The sequence below is a fragment of the Miniopterus schreibersii genome, assembly GCF_964146895.1.
Source record: "Miniopterus schreibersii genome assembly, chromosome: 2".
In the NCBI taxonomy this organism is placed as follows: Eukaryota; Metazoa; Chordata; class Mammalia; order Chiroptera; family Miniopteridae; genus Miniopterus; species Miniopterus schreibersii.
In genome coordinates, this window is record NC_138102.1 from 106691775 (window position 1) to 106713596 (window position 21822).

At 39.5% G+C, this 21822-nt stretch overlaps 1 protein-coding gene across 1 annotated transcript in view; it reads left to right on the forward strand.

Moving 5' to 3' along the window:
- The first annotated feature begins 925 nt into the window (after positions 1-925).
- TULP3 (TUB like protein 3) overlaps positions 926-21822 on the forward strand; it is an 80590-nt gene continuing 59693 nt past the window's right edge. The window contains exon 1 of the mRNA XM_081130548.1: positions 926-1032. Coding sequence (XP_080986674.1) covers positions 992-1032 — 41 coding nt within the window. The 5' untranslated portion in view covers positions 926-991. The remainder of the gene's footprint in view (positions 1033-21822) is intronic.

Below are 21822 nucleotides of genomic sequence, written 5' to 3' on the forward strand. Positions count from 1 at the left end.
ATAGATGGGAATTTGAAGCATAGATAATGAACTATTTTCAGGGTCACAGTGAGTGTAGGCTGAGTCAGCCAGTGCAATGCTCTGCTCTCCTAGCTTGTGCCAAGTTCTAGGCTAATTAGAAATGCAAAACCAATGTGGAAACAACTTTGACCTTGGAATGCTATAAACTAAACTCAATGTGTCATAACTTTTGCCAGGATGTTTTTGTAGGAACTATAATGTAAGTTGGTGGTGAGAAAGGAAGTGATGGTTGGAGACAAGATTTATTGGCAACGGGAGTACAGATTTAGATAGAGGATTTCCTTAAGGTATTTGGACGTTTGAAGATGGTCCACGGGCTGTAGAGAGAGTGGTAAAGATTCTTAAGAGTCTGTAGAGCTGGTCTAGGAATGCTCCGGGGAGGCTGAAGGTGCTCTGTGCAGTTTGAGCGCGAGAGCAGATGCACTTCATTGGGAATAACTGCTGGAAGAGGCTACTAGTGCGGTTGCCAGGAAGTCTCCGCTGTCAGGGAAGGGTCGGCCGTGAGGGAGCCGGCAGAGGTCTGTAAATTCTAATATTACAGACCTCGGGAAGCGCTCCGCGTGGTCTCCGTACACACCGTGGGGGCGCGGAGAGACCGCTCCGCTTGCGGGGGCTGGACCGCTCCTCTGACCGACTCGCTTCCCAGCTGCTGCGAGCGAGCACCGCCGCTGGAGGCTCATCCTCTGCTCCTGCGGGCACAGTGGTCCAGGCGCCCAGCCCTGACGCGTCACGCTAGCTCGGGCGCAGGCGCCTCTAACTCCGAGTTCCTCCGCCCCTTAGAAACCCTCCCGCAACGCCGGGCACGGCAAGGGCCAATGAAGGAGAAGCGGCTGGTCCGTAGGCCAATAGGCGGTGGCGACAGTGAGGGGTGCGGTTGCCAGGGGGCGGGACCCGGCGGCGCGCCAGACTTGCCACCCTAGCAGCGGAGTCGGGAATCTGGGCGGTTCTGGCTACCCTCTGAGCTGCGGGAATGGAGGCGTCGCGCTGCCGACTCGGACCCCGCGGGGACAGGTCAGAGAGGAGCGGTGTCTCGTCTCGTCTTCAGCGGGGAAGAGGGCCGGAGCGAGACAGTGCTGTCCCTTCTGGGCGCTCTGAGGAAGAGGGCGGTGGGCTCAGGTCGGGGAGGGAGGGGCTGGTTTGGAGTCCCCTCGCCCCTGCGCGCAGAGGACCCCGTTTTCCCAGGGCGGCGGCTCAGTATCCTGCGTCAGGAGCACTGAAGTCCCTGCTCGGGAAACTCTTGGAGTTTCCGTCGCGAGCTTGTCTTGCCCTCTGAGGGCCTCGCTTTCTCAAAACGCGTTAGCCCGGCGCCGCCCGCGCCGCCTCGGGGTGGTGTAACTCGGTGGATGAAGGCTCTCCCTGGGACGTCGACGCGGAAGGTTGCGGGTGGTATTTAATAATTTGCTCTAAAGCCATTGCTTTTGGCCGGCAGTGCTGAATTCCGGAACAGAGTCCGAGGGCTGAAAATGCAACAGTGTTCTTTTGCTCCCATCTGCTTTATAGTAATTATCTCTTGCAAGATTGGCCGTCTTATTTGCAACATACCATACCCCTTGTTTGTGCTCCTCTTTCTCGGTCTCGTCCCTTTTTCTCCCAATGCCAGAATGAAAACGATCCGAAAATGTCAGCCTGTCAATTTTTGTTTGCCAGGTTAATGAAAAGTTAATGGGGAGCCGCGTGAAGCCGTTGGTTTAAAACTTTGGCATTGTCTGAAGATTTAAATCGTACACACCAACTGTATTCCCCTCTTTTTATTCCATGCCACGGCAAACAAACGTTTGGTGTGTAAGGATTTAGTCTGGTGTTTAGACTAGTAGACATGTAAACAATTCTAAATCACTTAAAAACGTTATCATGAGCCCTGATCCACGGTGGTGTTAAGTGGTTAGCGCTCCGGCCGATGCACCGAGATTCCCAGCCTGGTGGGCACGTGCTGGAGGAAACCAGTCGGTGTTTCCCTCCCTCCCTCCCTCCCTGTTTTTCAATAAATCAATGGAAAAAATATCCTCCAGTGAGGATTTAAAAAACTCACAAACAAAAAACCTTGTCACACAGGAGGCACTCATTTTCCTCTTTCATTAGATTTTCTTTTCTTCTTTTGTTCCCCATTAGGTTTTCTTTATGTGATAACTGTGCTCTCTGAAATTTGTTCACTGCACTTTTTTTTTGAGGTCAGGAGAACAATGATCTACATTTACAAGTCTAAATATGGAGGTGCTAGGAGGAGGTAAAGTTAAAATTGAGCGTCTTTGTTGAATTCAGATGGTATTTGTTCAGTTGTAGGCACTCAGTAAATCTTAATTGAATAAATTTAAGGCAGTAAATTTCACAGGTACCAGATGTTTGATATGACTCGTTTTTTTTTTTTGGAAAAAATGGAATTGACTTTGAAATTGAGAATGGTTAATTTATTGGATCTGAAGTTTAAAAGGATAATTTTAAACTTCTCCCCTCTTTTTCTTCCCAAAGAAACCAGCTCTTTAATTTAGAAATTGACATCAAAGGGGAATATGTGAGTTACCAAATGTTTCTCCTGCCCTAGGTAATATTAGTGCAGCCTCTATTACTGTTTAACTCATTTGTTGTTGAGAGGGAGTGGAATGTCTCTTGCTTTTTTGGCTCCAGATTGTGTGTTTAATGTTTTTCATGAAATACATGGATAGAGTTTTTGGCATTAATACCTTTCAATGTGAAGTATAATATTTGACTTCTAATTTTCCCATGATTTTTTTCTTCTTTGAATTATGTGTTTTACTATGAGGCAGATTTCCTTTCAACGAAGTAGAAACATTATTAAAAATAAACTTCAAATATTTTTCCTATGTCTGAAATATTTAGTGAAAATTGGAGATGGAATTTGAAACAATACTCTGAGGACCTTTGATGATGCTAGGCATTTGATATTTTAGATTCCCTAGAGATGACAGCGATTGGCTGGTGCTATAATTTGAGCTCTCTGGCCTTTTGTTCCTGATCAAGAATTGAAGGTGTGGTGAGAGACACTTTTCAGGGTGATGTGACCTTGTGACCCAGAGTTGACTAAGAAAATCTTTGTGGTATATCCATATGCCATGATTTCTCTTTAGAAACATGAGCAGTAGTAGTGGCTGGAGGTTATAGCTTGGCCAGGATGTTATCCTTTCATATTCTCCCTTTTTTAAATGTTTCATCAAATCAACTAATTGTTGGCAGGCTTACCCAGTGTTTAAAAATACTTAGATTAACTAATACATGACTGGCAAATATCAAAAGGTACAGCCTTATAATGTCTAATGTGTATGTATTTCTCCAACCATGAAGGCTACATGCAGACCTAGAAAGGAAAGAATAACCCCTGTAATAAATTTCCTTTCTTCCAAGACCCTTCTGTCTCAGCAGACAGACTCAGGCGTTTTTGGAATAGTTTTCACTTCTGGCTTCTTGCTCCTTCCTATGGAAACTCTGTTGTTCCCCTGCATTTGTGCCCATTTAAAGAAAAGGTGTTTTTTTCTTACCAAGAGGGAAAGAATTGCTCAGAGGAGGAGTGGTAGCTGCCTTGTTTCTTTGTCTTTGAGGGTTTTTTAGGACTCGAAAGGGCCTTGATAATCCCCTTAATTCTCCTGTTCGAGAGTAGTTCCACAGTGGAACTAAAGCTTCTTTGAAACTCGAATTTCCTGCCACCTGCTTTTGCTTTATTTCTTCTGAGTCAACTCACTAGAAACAAGTTCTTTATACTAGTAACTCTATTCTGTCTCCTCAGACATCCTTACTGTTAGTAACAGTGAAAGCTTCAACTTTTTCCTGGCCTGGTTAGGCTTAAATTAACTTTGCCTAATGGATACGCTGTCTTTATTCACACACTACTTGGTATGACTCTTGATAATGGGATTGTCATCTCTGTCCCTTTGCCTTAGAACTTCTGTGAAAACATCCATGATGAGCACTATGTCACGAGTCTTGGGACCTCTGGGGGACCACAGTTCTGAAAAGGATTACAGCAATACTTTTATTTTGTGTAAGATGGCACTTGCTGTTTTACCACATGGCATTGTGGTAAGGGGAAATGCTGGAAGCTTCTACTGGGTTCCTGAGTTCCAGTCCAGCCTTTTCTCTCTCTAGCAGTGTGATCTTGAGCAGCTCATCTCCTTCTTTGGCTTCAGTTTTCTCTTCTGGAAAATGAGGGCTTCTTTAGATTCTCTCAGTGATTTATAATGAATTAATAAAATAACAAATATGTATATTTGAGCTGCATGTGGTTCAAATTTCAAAAGATACAAAATGATATTAAGTGAAGATTATGTCTTTTTTCATTGTCTCCATGTCACCTAGTTCATTCATTGGTAAGTTTGTTAGGGGGCCTTCCAAAAATATTCTATGGGTTAAATAATCCTTTCTAGACTTAATATTAGATGATTTTTGAGTTTTAGGGTGGGATGTAATAGCCTAAACTCTGATATCTACTTTCATCCTGGGCAAGATCTATTTTTTGAATATGAACTATAGCTGCTGCAAGTTTAAATTATTTCCGATGATAATTAATGTCGAGAAACTAGGCCTGTAAGAAGAGAGCAAGAGCTATTTTACAGACAGGCTTCTGGAAAAGTAAATTGCTCTATTTAGCTTTTCAGGAAGAAACTTTAATAAATCTATAGTTTGCCTTTAATTTTTTAGGTTTTTAGAATGAAACAAGTTTTTATTTTTTTTATTTCATGCTCTTGACCAGAATCAAACCCAAGACCCTTCAGTCCTCAGGCCAACACTCTAACCACTGAGCCAAACCATCCAGGGCTAGAATGAAACAAGTTTGATAGAGGATTGACTTGTTTCCCTACTGAAACCTAGTGTAATTTTGTTGTGACGATTAGTTATGTCTGTCATACAAGGTAGAGGCAAAGCAGAGAGGAGTGTTTTGACTGAGTAATGTTCATGATCTGTGTTTGTAAAAAGGGGAGATCTGTCCAGATAAAATGATCAACAGTAATGGCTTACATTTGTGTATCCTTTGCGGCATTCCTAGTGCTTTTACATATTTCATCTTTTTAGCTTCTTAACTCTGAAGAGAGAAGGGATGGTGTTATTATCTTTATTTTATAAATGGGGAAATTAAGGCCCAGAAAAGGTGTGATGTCACATGATAAGTAAATGGTGTAGTCAAAAGTAAAATTGAGCTTTTGACTTCTAACCTCTCTTTTCTTTTTTCTCACGTATTATCAAAATATCTAACCCAGATATTTTGGATGCCATTTGTGCATGTATATGATAACCGATACTGGCTGCATTCTAATTATTTTTAGGGAGAGCAGTGAAGAAAGACATTTTAGTGAAATATAAATGCCTATTAATTTCATCCAGTGGGAAGGGAGTGGAAATATTTATTTGGTGTTTTTAGGCAAAGGAATGGACTTTCATCTTTACACAAAAAAGAGAAGGGAAATAATAGCATGCCTGAAGAGAGAAAGTGTAACCCCTGAGTAAAGGAGAATCAGGCAAAAGGTGGAATGAACTTAGATTTTGAGTAATGTCCCTTTTTAAATCTTTGCAGAATGAATAGATACTTTTAACTTCTGGATTAAATCATACATTTTAAATAACCTTTTTGTTTGGTTCACTTAAAAGAATGCTTTTTGTGTTTGCTATGTGGGACATGCAAAATGAAGAGGGGTTCACTCTAAAGTAATTTTCCTTGCTGCTTTCTTTGGGGCTAAATGAATGATCTAATTAGTCTTGTCAGTTGCCAATTTTTCTTCTCATTGCCTCTCTTCCCCCAAGCAATTCTCTCTTCTTTCTGATTGTCTTTACTAAATGGGCCTCTTAGGAAATGGATATTCATTCCCTGACTTCAGTTCCAGATTGTGGAGTCATTCAAGTAGAAGACAGATGAGCCTAGAATACTAACATTTTTCTTCAGATGAGGAAGGATGGATTTAAAAGGAGTCTTTTTTGGCAGTTCTAATTTGATCTTTGTGTGCATTTCCCCAGAAGCAGTGTTTTGTTCCAGCCAGATGTGTTTTAAATGTTTCATGTAGGATTTGGACAAGGTGAATCTATTTGTCAACTTAGAAACAGTTACTTTATTAATGGCTATTGCCCCAATGGACACAATGAAATCGAATGACTCTTTTTCAGTATATATTTTGTAATCAACTCCTCCTGAGGGCTTCTTCAAAATCCATTTTACTACCTAAAAATACTAGATGCCTGGCCAGAGTGGCTCAGTTGGTTGAGCGTCGTCCTGTGCACCAAAAGGCTGCCAGTTCAGTCCCTGGTTGGGGCACATACGGAAGCCAACTGATCACTGTTTCTGTCACATAGATGTCTCTCTTTCTCTCCCTCTCTCTCCTTCCCTTCTCTCTCCCTCTCTCCCTTCCTGCCTCTCTCTCCGTCTCCCTCTCTCTCCCTCTCTCTTTCTCCCTCCCTCCCACCTTGAGTGAGGATTAAAAAATAATAATAGCCCTAGCTGGTTGCTCAGTGGTTAGAGCATTGGCCTGTAGACTGAAGGGTCCCGGGTTCGATTTCCGCCAAGGGCACGTACCTCTGTTGCAGGCTCGATCCCAGGCCCCAGTCAGAGTGCATGCGGAAGGCAACCAATTGATGTGTTTCTCTCACATTGATGTTCCCCCCCCCCCAAAAAGCAATGGAAAAAATATCCTCAGGTGAGGATTAAAAATATATATATAATAAAATAAGAATAAATAAAAATAAAAATACCAGATGAACTGGCTTTTTTACGGAAAAGATTCTTGTTAGACATATTGAAATGCCATGAAAATGAAATTCCACACTCTCTGCTGACCATTTGAATATATGTGGTCAGTGGTGCAGTTTAGCATGCTGAGGTGATGAGTGAGACTTGTGGTTGAATTCTAGGTCTTTTACTGATCAGCTATGTGACCTTCAGCAAATAGCTTCATCTTTGAGTTTCAGGTACCTCTGTAAAATGGGACTGTAGGTTTATTGTGAGAATTAGATGAAATAATATGTAAAGTATTTTTTATGTTTTTATCTTATTGATTTCAGAGAGAGGAAAGGAGAGGGAGAGAGAGAGATACAAACATCAATGATGAGTGTCATTGATGGGCTGCTCCTGCACGTCCCCAACTGGGGATCGAGCCCGCAACCCGGGCATGTGCCCTGACCGGGAATCGAACCGCAATTGCTTGGATCCTAGGTCGACGCTCAACCACTGAGCTACGCCCAGCTGGGCAATATGTAAAGTATTTAATGTAGTTCCTGGCACACAGTAGTCATTCACTAAATGGAGCTGAATTGCAACATGAAAACATTTTAAGTGTATAATTCAGTAGTTCTTAGCAAATTTGCAAAGTTTTGCAGCTATTACCAAAATCTAATCTTAGAACATTACCGTTACCCACCCCTCGAAAACAAACCTGCCCATTTACAGTTGTTTAATCTACCCCCTTTCCTACTCCTAGCCCAAGGCAACCACTAATCTGCTTTAGGCTTCTATAGATTTGCCTCTTCTGGACATTTTATGTAAGTGGAATGATGATGCGTGATATTTTTGTGACTGGCTTCTTTGACTTAGCAAAATGTTTTTGAGGTTTATTCATGTTATGTGTTGCATATATCAGTACTTCATTCCTTTTTATTGCTGAATAGTAGTCTTTCTTGTATGGCTATACCATGTTTTGTTTATCCATTCATTACTTTAAAACAAAGTCTTTATTGATTTCAGAGAGAGAAAGGGGGGGGGTAGAGAGAGAGAGAAGCATCAGTGATGAGAGGGCCATTGATTGGCTACTTCCCGCACGCCCCCTACTGTGGATCAAGCCTGAAACCCGGGGCATGTGCCCTGACCAGTGACCTCCTGAATCATAGGTCAATGCTCAATTGCTGAGCCACGCTGGCCGGGCTATCCATTCATTACTTGATGGGCATTTGAGTTGTTTCTACACTTTTTGGCTCTTGTGAATAATGCTGCTGTGAGCGTTAGTGTCCAAGTCTTTGTGTAGACATATATTTTCATTATTTTTTTTTTTTAATATGTCTATTGATTTCAGAGAGAGGAAAGGAAAGAGAGAAACATCAATGATGAGAGAAAGTCATTGATTGGCCGCCTCCTGCACGGCCCCTGCTGGGGGTTGAGCCCACAACCTGGGCATGTGCCCTGACCGGGAATCGAACCTCCATCTCCTGGATCATAGATTGATGCTCAGTTGCTGAGCCTCACTAGCCAGGCTATATTTTCATTTCTGTTGCATACCCAATTGGAGTTTTTGGGTCACATGGTAACTCCACATTTTACAATTTGAGGAACTGTCAGACTTTTCCAAAATGGCTGCAATGTTTTATGTTCCCACCAGCAATATATTAGGGTTCCAATTTCTCTCTATCCTCACCAACATTTGTTGTCTATATTCTTTTTAAAATTAAGTTTATTGGGGTGACGTTGGTTAATAACATTATATAAGTTTCAAGGTTACAGTTATTTAATGCGCCACCTGTGTATTAGATTGTGTGCTCATCCCCCCGAGGTCTGATCTCCCTCTGTCACCATACGTCTGACCCCTGCCCTCATCACCCTCCCCTCCCCCCCGTAACCGCCCTTTTGTTGCCTGTGCCCATGAGTGAGTGCGTTTGCTCATTTGCTGCTTTCTGTTTTATACCCCACATATGAGTGAAATCATATGATTCTTGTCGTCTTCCATTTGACTTATTTTGCTTAGAATGATGCTCTCAAGAGCAGCATTTCGTCCTTTCCTGCGGCTGAGTATTCCACTGTGTGCATGTAACACACCTTCTTTATCCAGTCATCTGCGGAAGGACGCTCTCGATGTCTTGGCCACCATGTATAATACTGCAGTGAACATAGGGGGTGCATATATTTTTATGAATAAATGTTTTCAGAAATTTCAGGTAGCTACTCAAAAGGAGGGTTGCTGGGTCATATGGTAACTCTATTCTTACTTTTTGAGGAACCTCCAATAATGTTTTCCATAGTGGCTGTACCAGTTTACATTCCCACTGAAAGTGAGGGTTCCTTTATATTCACAACCTCTCCAACACTTGTTATTTCTTGTCTTCTTCCTAACAGGCATCCTAACAGGTGTGAGGTGGTATCTTATTGTGGTTGATTTGCATTTCCCTTATAGCTAGTGAAGTTGAGCATCTTTTCACATATCTCTTGGCCATTTGTATGTTTTCTTGGGAAGTGTCTGTTCAGGTCCTCTGCTCATTTTTTTTTTTTTCTTCTGTAATTATATTTATTTGTTGTGGGTTTTTTAAAATAGGATTGTTTGTATTTTTGTTGTTGAGTTATATGAGTTCTTTTTATATTTTGGATATTGGCCCCTTATAGGTATTGTTTGCATATATGTCCTCCCATTTGGTTGGTTACTTTTTTGTTTTGTTGGTGGTTTCTTTTGCTCTGCAGAAGCTTTTTAGTTTAATGTAGTCCCATTCATTTATTTTTGCTTTTACTTCCCTTCCCTTTGGGGTCAAGTTCATAAAATCCTTTCTGAGACCAAGGTCCATAACTTTAGTACGTATGTTTTCTTCTATGTATTTTATTGTTCCATGTCTTACATTTAGGTCTTTGATCCATTTTGAGTTAATTTTTGTGTATGGTGTCAAGTAGCAGTCTAGTTTCATTCTTTGCATGTGACTTTGCAATTTTCCCAGCACCATTTATTGAAGAGGCTTTCTTTCCTCCATAGTATGTTTTCGGCTCTTTTGTTGAAAATTAGTTGCCCATATACATGTGGTTTTATTTCTGGGCTCTCAGTTCTTTTCCATTGGTCTGTGTGTCTGTTTTTCTGACAATACCATACTGTTTGAATTATTGTAGGTTTTGTTTTTTTAATCCTCACCTGAGGACATTTTTTCCATTGCTTCTCAGAGAGACTGGAAGGGGGAGAGAGAGAGGAAAAAAACATCGATCTGAGAGAGACACATCGTTTGGTTGCCTCCTGCATGTACCCCGAACGGGGCCGGGGATCGAGCCTGCAACCGAGGCATGTACCCAGAATTGAACCCGAGACCCTTCAGCCACCGAGCCAAACCGACTAGGGCGGATTATTGTAGTTTTGTAGTTTAATTTGAAGTTGGGGAGTGTGATACCTCTGGCATTGTTCTTTTTTCTTAGGATTGCTTTGGCTCTTCAGGATCTTTTGTGGTTCCTTACAAATTTGATGATTTTTTTCCTATCTTTGAAAAATGCTATTGGGATTTTGATGGGAATTGCATTAAATCTGTATATTGCTTAAGGTAATATGGCCATTTAATGAACATAGGTTGGTTCTTCCAGTCCATGAACATGGAATATTATTCCATTTCTTGTGTCTTCTTCAATTTCTTTCAACAATATCTTGTAGTTTTCAGTGTGTAGCTCTTTCACATCTTTTGTTAAGTTCATTCCTAGATAGTTTCTTCTTTTTTGTTGCAATTGCAAATGGAATTGTTTTCTTCATTTCTTTTTCTGATAGTTCATTGTTAATACATAAGAATGCGATAGATTTTTGTACATTGATTTTGTATCCTGCAACTTTGTTTGTTTTGAACTGATTGTGTGTGTGTGTGGATTCTTTAGGGTTTTCTATACATAGAATCATGTTATCTGCAGAAAGGGACATTTTCCGTCTTTATTTCCAATCCAGTGCCTTTTCTTTCTTTCTTTCTTTTTCTGGTTGCTCTGGCTAGGACTTCCAGTACTATGTTCAATAACAGTGGAGAGAATGGGCATCTTTGTCTTGTTCCTGATCTTACAGGAAAAACTTTCAGGTTTTCATCATTGAGTATGGTATTAGCTGAGGGTTTGTCACATATGGTCTTTATTATGTTGAGGTACTTGCCTTCTGTAGCCATTTTATTGAGTGTTGTTTGTTTTTTTAAAAATCATAAATGAGTCTTGTGTCTTGTCACATACTTTTTCTGCATCCACTATGATCATATATGTCCATCTTTTTTATTATAGCCATCCTAGTGGAGGTAAATGTGGTTTTGATTTGCATTTCTACAATGATGAATAATAATGTTTAGCATTTTTCATGTGCCTATTGGTCATTCCTGTGTCTATAGAGATATGTTTGCTCATTGACTTTGCTCATTTTTTATTGGGTTGTCTTTTTATTATTTAGTTGTAAGAGTTCTTTATATATTCTGGGTACAAATCCCTATCAGCTAAATGATTTGCAAATATTATCTCTCAGTCTGTGGATTGTCTTTTCAATATCTTGATGGTGTCATTTGGTGTGCAAACATTTCTTTTATTTTGAAGTAGTCCAGTTTGTTAATTTTTGTTTTTATCCCTTTTGCTTTTATTGTCATAACAAAAAAACACTGCCTAGCCCAAGCTTACAAAGATTTATTATGTTTTCTTCAAGGGTGTTTTAAAGTTTTAGCTCTTGTATTTAGGTCTTTGATTAATTTTGAGTTCATCTTTGTGTGCTGTGAGGTAGGGGTCCCGGTTCATTTTCTTCTTGCATATGGATAACAAGTTGCCGTAGAGCCATTTGTTGAAAAAAACTATTCTGAACAGATTTTTTTAAACTAAGAGTCATAGACTAACTTTAAAACTTAGCACCTCCAGATCTACCTTATTCTTTTTTTTTTTTTAAATAATTTAATGTTTCTTTTTTTAAAAATATATCTTTATTGATTTCGGAGAGAGGAAAGGAGGGGAAGAGAGAGAGACAGAAACATCAATGATGAGAGAGTCATTGATCGGCTGCTAAGCCCGCAACCTGGGCATGTGCCCTGACCGGGAATCGAACCCCGATCTCCTGGATCCCAGCTCGATGCTCAACCGCTGAGCCACACCCGGCCGGGCTACCTTATTCTTTTTAATGATCACAAGTATTTTTCACAAATTTGTCTTATTAATCGCTGATGTATTGATAGACATCAATACTATGTTCAGGGTTTTTTTCCTATTGGAAACAATGACATCCTTGTTACATATATCTTTGTATATTTAGCATAGTATTTAGTATGTTTGGGGATGCAAGTTTAAATTTTGGTAGAGGTTGCTAAATTTCCCTCCTTAAAAAGGTTATAAACTTGTTCTTCAACAGATATGAATGCCCATTTTGAAGTGCAGTAATTATCATCCATTTTTGTGGCTCAATCCCTTGTATGTGCATGTTGAGTACACAGTAGGCACTTAGTATTTTTAGGTGGTAAAGATAAGGGTAAAACTGAAGGACTACCTGTAATTTGGGTCAGAGTCCATTTAAGCTGGTTAGGTAAATCAAAGAATCCAAAGCCAATTAAAGCTTTATATTCAACAACTGAGAGCAGATTTACATGTCTAAGTAGGAACAGTGGTAGTAGCCAAGATTATATAGTTAACATAACCTTTGTAGATGAAACAAAGTACATTGTTGGTTTGGTTTTTAATTGATTTTTAAAAAGAGAGGGAGAGAGAGAGACAGACAGAAGCATCCATGGTGAGAGAACGTTGATTGGCTGCCTCCTGCACACCCCCTACTGGGGTTCGAGCCAGAAACCCCAGCATGTACTCTGACCAGGAATTGAACCAATGACCTCTTGGTGCATGGGTTGACACTCAACTACTGAGCCACCCCTGCTGGGCAAAGCACATTATTTGTTTGTTTGTTTTTTAAAATGTATCTTTATTGATTTCAGAGAGAGGAAAGGAGAGGGAGATAGATAGATGGAAACATCAATGATGAGAGAGTCATTGATCGAGCCCACAACCCTGGCATGTGCCCTGACCGGGAGTTGAACCCTGATCGCCTGGATCCTAGGTCGATGCTCAACCGCTGAGCCACGCCCCGCCGGACAGACAGCACATTGTTTTTTAGTTCAAGATTTTTAGTGGCAATTGTGATAGAGAGTTGCCACAAAAACTATATTAGAAATACATAATAAAAGGAATTTTGATTGATAGGTATGAGTTCTGATTAGCAAAGTATAATTGAATGTATAGTGGGAAGATGTACAACCTTGGAGGTGCTAAGATTAATCAGCATCATTTGGTTTTCAGATGTAATTTGATAAAAGAATTAGCAGTATAGTGGGTTAAAATTTAAGAATGTGTTTAAATATCACAGTGCCAGCTTTTCTCATATAGAATAATAATCTCACACTGATTATCGGGTATGTGGTATTGTTACTGTAAAGGCAACCTGGCCCTGAGTGGGTTGGCTTACGGCCAGCTGGTAGTGTGTGGGTTCTTGCTTGACTTGATGCAAGAAAGATTTCTCGACATGAGTCCAGGTGACTTTGAGGGTACTTTTATTAAAGCTGGGGACAGTGAAACAAGGAAGGCCTTAGAACAGAAGAAGCAACAGGAGAGACCTAGGTGTGGCTGCTTTAGTTCACTGGAAAGTCAGAGAAAAGGGGGCCTTGGAGACAGGTCATGGGGTTTGCCCGGGACAAGCTACTGCTTCCCGTTGCTTCCATGGTTGCAAGTCTCTGGGGACCCTTAGAATTTAGGAGATGCATGCCTGTGGAGGAAGAAGAGGGGAAAGGGAAAGGCAGGCATGGGTGTGCTCCTGGAAGGGAGAGCTCAAGCTGGGTCCTTCATCTTGAGGGTTTTTAAAGGCTGGGAGTTCAGGGGAGGTCTTAGAGAAGATCTCAATAGAATATTCATCAGCTTTTCCAGGTTTATCCTTTCAGGGTCCTGGTCTCCAATGATTGCTCAGTGCAAGGGCAGGGGGTCATTAGTCATTGCATCTGGCCCTGGCTAGCCCACCTGGATTTGCTGCTTTTCTGGGCCTGGAGCTCAAATACAACTGAGGCCTAGATGTTCCTTCTAGGTAGGTGACATTCTGTGTCTGGCTGTAAATTGCTTAGCCAGTTTGTTCAGCTGTTTGTCTTAGTTTCCCCATTCCACATGCCAAGGAATTTTCCTAGCTTCTTACCATACTGCCTCAATATGACTGATTATCAGTTATGTGGTATAACTGATACTAAGTATTGTTTGAAACATTGCCTCAATGAAGTATATAACTGGCAGAGGAAAATAAATGAGAAAACCAGAGAACAGAGCAGAAGCCTCTATCATCACAGCATCTGGGTTGATTGCACCTCTGAGAAATTCGTTTACTTTTTAAGTCTATATGTTTACAGTCAGTAGAATAGGTGCTATTTTATTAAATCTATGAAAGTGGTTTAAAACTAAAAATCAGAGGTTTTTTTCTTTTTTTAAAGAAATGGTTTTAGGCTTACTTGTGTTGAGATTATTTCTCATAATTAGACAAGGTAAGCAGGAGGTCATTTATTATTTTCTTAATTAATTTTCATAGCCCTACAACTATAAAATGGGGATGATAATATCTAATTTTTACCTACTTTTCAAAGTCAAAGCAAGGGATGATGAATTAGAATATTTCTTTAAGGCATAAGTAAGAAGTATCTTTTTCATCTAACTTTAAAATTTATTTATTTATCAAAGATTCATTTCACATCCTCCATGTTCCGGGCACCGTGTTTCATTAGTAATGTCGAATAATGTTAGAAAGCATTGATGTTTGTAAGTTTCTTTTGTAATTTTGCTTTTCTTTTAAGTGTTAAAAGTGTTGCGTCTAGCCTGGCCAGAGTGGCTCAGTGGTTGAAAGTTGGCCCATGAACCAGGAAATCGTGGTTCGATTCCCAGTCAGGGCTTGATCCCCAGTAGGAGGCAGGAGGCAGCCAATTAATGACTTTCTCTCATCATTGATGTTTCTCCCTCTCTCTGAAATCAATAAAAACATTTATATAAAAAAGTGTTGTCTCTAAATTCATGAAAGTAGTTACTGTGTGTGTCACTTAAGAGCTTATCAGAGGCATTGTTTTGGTAGTTGCTCTGTTGTAGTGAAAACGAGAATTCCTAGAGGAGTGTAGGGTCTATCTCCAGACACCACAGCTGTAGCATAAATATGGTATAAAAGACACTGATGTGGATAAATTTAGCTTCAATACCCACAAGCCTGCACTTGAACCAGAGGTATGTACCTGCTTCCTTAACAGATCCCTGCCAGAAATATCAGGTGTATTCCCAAAACTGAGCAAATCACTCTTAAGAGTGTTCTGGGAGTTCATGGTGCTAATTGTGATAATAGCATCAGTTTCAATTTCTAGTTTAAAAATAATCAACAAAAGTTAGTCTTTTTTTTTCTTTTCCATTTTAAAATGCAACCATTTGAACCCTCTGGCAGTGGGCAGGGAGACACTTAATTGATGATATCGCTCTTACATCAGTCAGGGCAAAGCAGACATACAGCCTTTAGTTCATCCTAGCTTAATTGATGCCTGTGCTGGTGGCCAGAGCTGTTTCATGTCTGGGACACATTAAAAAAAAATGCAACCATTTGGAGTCTTTGAGCATATTTTGAGTGAGCGTGTACAGCAGTTAGCACAGCTCAGATGCATGTGCTCTTAACTCAGGCCCTGGGTTGATTAATACATAGCAGAACATTGTTGGCTCCTATATCGATTTCAAACATTTATCATTTCAAAGTGTTTTATTCTTAGTCTCATTTAATGGGATAAAAGTAGTATATTTTTAAACATTGTTGGCTCCTATATCGATTTCAAACATTTATCATTTCAAAGTGTTTTATTCTTAGTCTCATTTAATGGGATAAAAGTAGTATATTTTTAAAATGTCTTTACATGGTACAAAATTCAAAAGGATCAGAAGGGTATGTAATGAAAAGTAAGGCAATCTCCCACCGCCTTACTTATTTAGTTTTCCACCCTGAAGGCAAGAATGATACAGCCTACTGTGTATTCCTCCAGAGATAGTCTCTGCATTTCAAATATATATATATGTGTGTGTGTGTGTGTGTGTGTGTGTGTATAATCCTTTCATAAATGGTAGCAAATAGTACCCCCCCATGTTTTGCACCTTGCTCTTTTCTAATAATTAAGATAAATCAGTATTTCTGTATTTTATTCATATCAGTGCAACAGTAATAGCTACAAAGTCATATAAAGTTTAATTTATAATCATACTTGACACTTGGCTAAAGTCAGGAAGTAATAAGATAAGGAGCATAAAGACAATAATTCTGTAAATTTGCTTAAAGATGAGTTTCTCTAAGAGTATATATTGTATTTAGTAGTGATCAGAAATGTTGTATTTTTTTAAAAAAGGAAATGTTATATTTCATACCAATGTTTTTTTTTATTTAGAGGAGGGAAAGAGAGAGGAATATGGATTTGTTGTTCCACTTATTTACACATTCATTGGCTGCTGCTTGTATGTGCCCTGACCGGGGATGGAACCCGCAACCTTGGTGTATAGGGATGGTGCTCTAACCCACTGAGCTAGATGCCCAGGGTCCACCCAGCATATTTTTAATATTTTGAAAACTAATGTTAGAAAGAGAAGTATGTTATCATTATATACAATTGGGCTTTTTATTTACTGGGAATAAAGAAATAATGGAACTCTGGGAAGTGGCAACTTATATATTTAGATTGTTTTTGTCCCTTTTTATCTGTCAACTTGGTAGCTTTTTTATCTGTACACTGACAAAACAATTCATAAGGAAGGGTATGTCATTTAAAAATATAATAGTAGAGGAAACAAGAATGATTATTTATTCACTGTGCTCTGTAGAGAGGAATTGTTTGTATTTGTGTTTCTATGTCAACTCTAGAAGAAACTTCCCAGGAGTCATGAGCATTAAGACCTGCTTCAGCCATTGACTTTCACTGGTTTTTAAATTCAACCTTAGGATTCTTGTGAATATGTTGCAGTCTTGAAATACCCTTTCTCTTTTATATTTAGTCATCTGACTTCCCATAGAAAGGCATGAAATTCAGAATGATGCTGATAATTGAAAGAATTGGTCAGGCATAAAACAGAAGGAAATCCCAAGAAACAAAGACCAGGGACTATATTTTGGGGGGAAATGGAATTTCTTCATTGGTTTTAGCAAAGGTGTGATATTTGTTAAAGTAAACCTTTGCTGAGCAACCTCAGGGATGTGTGTACAGTGGGCACTAGTGGGTGGAAAGGGCAGGGGGCTAGGGTGGATGCTTCCCTGTTACCTTTCCATTGACTTTTTTGTCTCTCTCATTTATCTGCATCTTTTCAGCAATTTATCAATTTGTACCCATAGTCACATTTATAAATGTTTATCATATGTATACAAAACAATGAAACAAAGTTGTATGTAGCTTATAAAATTACTGTGGTTTCTTTGTTATATACATTGTATATAATCTCACAGGTTCACATGCCAAAATTCCTTGGCAATGAGAAGTGAGAAAGTGCAGGATATCACAATATGACAAAATAATCATGACTCAGTGATTGGGAATAAATATATTAAAGTATCAGGTATATTCATTTGAAAGGCATATGAAAAATTTAGGTATTTCAGAAGAAAGAGTTCTAAAGGAAAATTTTTGAAAGAGTTATATCTTGAAAGTGTCTTTAAAAATATGAAGTAAAATACATTACATTAGTTGATGTTGTTAGTTCTGTTCTTCTGCAGACTGTTATATATCTCCATATATTTTTTCTTAGATCTCAACTCTTTGTTCTTTTTACTAGAAAGAGTTAGAAATGGCAGTTGAGGCTGTATTATCAATTCATGTTGGTATTAGCTTTTTAGTAGGTGTCTTAGTATTCTTGGTTACAAATAAAATGTAAAGTACAATATTCTTAATATAGTGGTTGAGAGCACAGGCTTTGGAAACTATACTGCCTGAGTTTGGATCCTGGCTCTGCCATTTACTGATTGTGGGACCATGTAACTTAACTTAGCTGTGCCTCAGTTTCCTCAGCTGTATAATAGAGATAAAGGTTGAATTACTTAACTAAATAACCTATACTGAACTCAGATCTCAGATATCTCAGATCCAATTTAAAAATCCCAGGAGAGTCTGATTACTTCAGCTTGGGTCAGGCGTCTATACTGGTCTGTCAATTTATGGCCATGGAGACAGGACTGTACAAAATAAGTGAGCTGTATAGACATGACTTGGAGGTCCAGTCTTCTCAGAAATAGGGGTTATCTTGGGTCAGCCAGAAACACCAGAAGGTGCTTTTAAGTACAGTATTGACATTATCTTTTTTATTAATAGATTTTATTTATTATTTTTTAAATTTTTAAATTTTTTGTTAATCCTCAAGCAAGGATATTTTTTCCATTGATTTTTAGAGAGAGTGGAAAGGGGGGGCGGGGAGGGAGGGAGAGAGAGAAAGAAAGAAAAAAAATTGATGTGAGAGAGACACATCGATATATTAAACCTTTTTGATATTGTCCTGTAGGTCCCTGAATCTCTGTTCATGTTTTAGAAAATAGTTTTTCTTTCTGTTCTTCAGATTGGATAATTTCTACTGATATTTTTCCTGTTCTGTTGTGTTTTTTTGTATATAGAGTAATTATGTTCTGGGCATTATGAATGAGATATTGTAAAGACTCTGGATTCTGTTATTTTTCTGTGAAGATTATTGATTTTTGTTTGTTTATAGAGGCAGATCCCTTATCTGAACTCTTAACTGCAAACTCAGTTGGAAGGCAGCAGCTGAAATCTCAGTTGCTCCTTTTAGTATTATCAGGACTGCTTGGAGTCTGCATTATGCATGCTTGGTTCAGAGGTCAGCCAGATATTTGGGCAGAGTTTATAGTCTGGATGCTAGAGAGAAAGACTTTGGGGTTATCAGTCATGAAAATAGACTAGATGACATAGGAAGGACCTATAGATGAGTGTGTAATCCTGACTGCAGTAACAGTGAATGAAGGAGAATGAAAAATAAAGGAGTGTAAGTATTATGAAGGCTGAGACTATTTCCTTGTTAACTGATGTATCCTTAGTGTCTGGTATGTAGAACATGCTTAATATTTGCCGAATGAACTTAATAGGAGGAGACCAAACGGCAGTTAGGTAAGAGTAGAACTAAGGAGTTTTCAAGAAAACAAGGGTGGAAAGAGTTTCAGTAAGGAACTAGTAGTTATTCTTGTCAAATACTTCAGAGACGTGAAATAGGAATGAAGAATGAAAACGAACTATTATTTTTGGCAATTAGAAAGAGTTTCACGAAAATGATAAGGGAATAAAACCAGATTGCAGTCGTTGAGAAGTGAATTACAGCTGAAATGGTGACAGCGGGTGTTGATTATTCTTAAGTTACTTAATAATGATGGGAAGTGGAGATCGCTTCATAGCTTTATGGCTAGATAAGGTATAGAAGGTATCTTTTAAAAGAATGATTGTGAGCTGAGCAAAGAATCTACTAGAGATGGAGATACAGGAGCAATATTCAGTATTCATTCTGGAGGAAGAGGAGCCAGAATCAGTGCACCAGTATCAGATTTCACTTTATGGAAGAAAAACATCCCTTCTTCTGTGATAGGAATAGAGAGGGAGAGTGTATACACACACACACAAACACGCATATATATATTTAAAGAATAGTCTGTTGATTTTTAGAGAGAGAGAGAGGTGGGGGGAGAGAGAGAAACATTGATGGATATGAGAGCCTAACATTGGTGATGCTGCCTCCTGCAAGCCCGCAACCTGGGCATGTGCCCTTGATCTGGAATCAAACTAGTGCCCCTTGATGCATGAGACAATGCCCTGATCTGATCCTCAGCTTCCTCTAATCTGCTGTTTATTCCTTCCAATGTATTCTTTATTTCTGCTATGTCATTCTTCATTTCTGAATGGTCATTTTTCATAGTTTCCATCTTTTTCATACTGTTGAGCATCCTTACAATCAGTATTCTGAACTCTATAGCTGATAGATTGCTTATCTCCATTTCATTTAGCTCTTTTTCTGGAGACTTCTCTTGTTCTTTCATTTGGGGCTTGTTTTTTTGTCTCCCTATTTTGACTTCCTATTTCGGTTTGTTTCTATGTATTAGGTATGCCTGCTAGGACTCTCAGTCTTTTTGGAAGGTCTCTGGTGCAGGCCAATGTCCGACACTGTTTGTGACTGGCCTTGAGTGCCCTGTTTGGAGCTATCAACAACCTACGGCTTGAGGTCCCCTCTGTTGGGGCTGGGTGCATTTGGACAGCACCAAGATGCACACCAAAGTCTGCTTTCCCAAGGCCCAGGTCCAGAAGCAGATCAGGCAAAACTCAAAGCACTCTGAGGTCTGCCTCTGCCTGCAGGCTGATTAATCTGATTCTCTTAATGAGCCTCAGGCTGTAGAAACTCCATGGGATAGGGTGAGAGGTTTTCCATCAGGGTGGGGCAGTTGCTTCCCCCTCAGGCAAAAGCTACTTGGAAGGTAAATGTCTGTCTGTGAAAGATGTCCTCTGCAGTATGGGGAAAAGACTGGGCACAGGAATCCAGAGGGTGCCCTCTGAACTCTATCTCCAGAGCCCACAACCCTAGATTCTCCTCACACCGCTCCAGTCCACTCTGCCCTCCCTCTGCTGGAGCCTAAGGTGAGTGGCTGCACAGGAAACTTCGTGCTTTGGCTCTTTAAGAGGGTGCCTGCATTTCTAGCCATTTCTCCCTGGCAGACAGAAACCCAGCTGCTTTTCACAACCAGATGTTATGTGGGCACCTTTCTCAGTTCTGTTGCTCTTGTCTGGGAAACCCAGCTTGGGGTTTAGGCCTCAGAGTTCTCAGTGGGAACCCCCCACAGCTGAGACATCCCTCTATACCTTCAGCTGCTGCCCAGCCAGCCCTCTTGTGCCTTCATGCTTCCTACTAGTCTCCGTGCAGTCTCCACTTTTCCTCCTTGGTTGTGAGGGTGCTCTCCAGTCCATCATTAGTTGCAGCTGATTATTCAGGATGGTATTTCTATATTTTAGTTGTAATTCTAGTTTGGTCCTGGGAGAGTGTCAGTGTAGCTTCCACTCAGTCCGCCACATCTTTAATCTCCACACAGTAAGTTTCATTCTCCAATTTACATACTGATGTATTTTGTATATTTTTGTGGCGAGCCTAATCTTAGATCATCTTTATATCCAAATATTTATAAAAGGTCTGAAGTATGTGCATGGGAACACATTTAACATAGTTTTGATGTTGGATATTTTTTATCATATGGTTTGTAAAAGTGTAAAATACATGGTTTGCATAGGTTTAACATTAAATTGATACTCATGCTATAGTTGGAACTGGGTTGTGAATTATTTTCTTAACTCCCTTTGTGGATTTTTAAAATAGCTTTATTGAGGTACAATTGATGTATATCAAACTCCACACTTAAGCTATACATGTTGATGAGTATTGACATATGTATATACCTATGAAACTGTCACTGCAGTCAAGATAATGAACCTACCCACAATGTTTCCTTCTGCCCTTTGTAATTCATCTCTCCTTCTCACCCTTGTCCACCCACTGAGGAATTTTTTTCACTATTGATTAGTTTGTATTTCCTAGAATTTTCTGTAAATGTAATCTTACACTGTTTTCTCTTTTGTTGTATTTAGCAGAATGATTTGAGATTCATCCATTTTGTTATTTTCCTTTTTATTGCTGAATGGTTTTCCATATAAACTTTATTCACCTACTGATGGGCATTTGAGGTTTTTTTTTCAGTTTTGAGCTATTACAAATAAAGCTGCAGACCTTGTTGGTGTGAGTCAGTGGTTAGAGCATTGTCTAGTGCACCAAAGGGTTCAATCCCCAGTTTGCGGTGCATACAGGAGGCAACCAATCAATGTTTCTTTCTCACACTGATGTTTCTTTTTCTCCCTCTCTAGAATCAATAAAAAAAAAAAAGACAAAAAAAGACCATATCCTTGGGTAAGGATTTAAAAAAACAAAAAAACACACAAAGCTGCTATGAACATTCATATATGCATAGGTTTTTTGTGTGCACATGCTCTTTCATTTCTCAAATAAAATATCTAGGAGTGGAGTGGTTGGATCAAATGGTAAGTGTGTGTTTGACATTTTAAAGAATGTGATTGTACATTTTACATTCACCTGCTGAT